The sequence below is a fragment of the Gigantopelta aegis genome, chromosome 6 (genome assembly GCF_016097555.1).
Source record: "Gigantopelta aegis isolate Gae_Host chromosome 6, Gae_host_genome, whole genome shotgun sequence".
Classification (NCBI taxonomy): domain Eukaryota; kingdom Metazoa; phylum Mollusca; class Gastropoda; order Neomphalida; family Peltospiridae; genus Gigantopelta; species Gigantopelta aegis.
In genome coordinates, this window is record NC_054704.1 from 49,488,628 (window position 1) to 49,489,441 (window position 814).

Here is an 814-nt window from a genome sequence, read left to right on the forward strand (position 1 = left end):
CATGCGATAGCAGTAGTTGATTATATCCTGCAAAACAAAACATTTTAAAATTTAATATAATTATTACATACATAGATATATCTATGTAACCTTTGGTTAACTGGAGATAAAAAAAAGAGAGTTTGTTTTGACACCACTAGAGCACATTGATTAATTAATCACCGGCTATTGGATGTCAAACATTTGGTAATTCTGACACTTAGTCATCAGAGAAAACCCACTACATTTTTACTAATGCAGCAAAGAATCTATTATATGCACTTTCCCCTAGACAAGAAAGCACATACCACGGCCTTTGACCAGTTGTGGTGCACTGATTGGAACTGGAGATAAAGTATTTAATTATCCATAAGATTGTAAATATTGTATAACACTGTTACAATGATCTTATACACAGCTCTGTGGCATCCGAATTAACCTTTACCGATAAGTGGCATGGAACAACCTGTGTGTCTGAAGGTGGAAAAATAGATCATGAATAGAAAAACGAAAAATTACAGGGCCATCGAGAAATAATCAACCAGGTTATAAATTGTTTTGTTCAAAACGAACAGTTGCAAAATTTACTTTTTAAATTAGGGTCCCCTTTCTAAGAGCAAATCTTAATTAGTGGTATAAACCTCATCGCCTTTCCAGATCTGGTATGTCAAAGGCCATGATATTTGTGAAGAAATGGATATAAATGATTATGTTTTGTTCGTAGGTTTTTGCTCTCTTACATAAACTCATTTACATCTAACAGTCAGGGCATCATAGTTAAATGCCATTAATCGAATGATTGAACCCTTGTTGAATATAAGCATAAAACACATCA

The 814-nt window shown here is 33.4% G+C and overlaps 1 protein-coding gene across 1 annotated transcript in view; it reads right to left on the bottom strand.

Annotated features, from left to right (window-relative positions):
- Positions 1–376: 376 nt before the first annotated feature.
- Positions 377–814, bottom strand: part of LOC121374593 — a 23,850-nt gene continuing 23,412 nt past the window's right edge. Inside the window, exon 7 of the mRNA XM_041501699.1 lies at positions 377–453. Coding sequence (XP_041357633.1) covers positions 377–453 — 77 coding nt within the window. The remainder of the gene's footprint in view (positions 454–814) is intronic.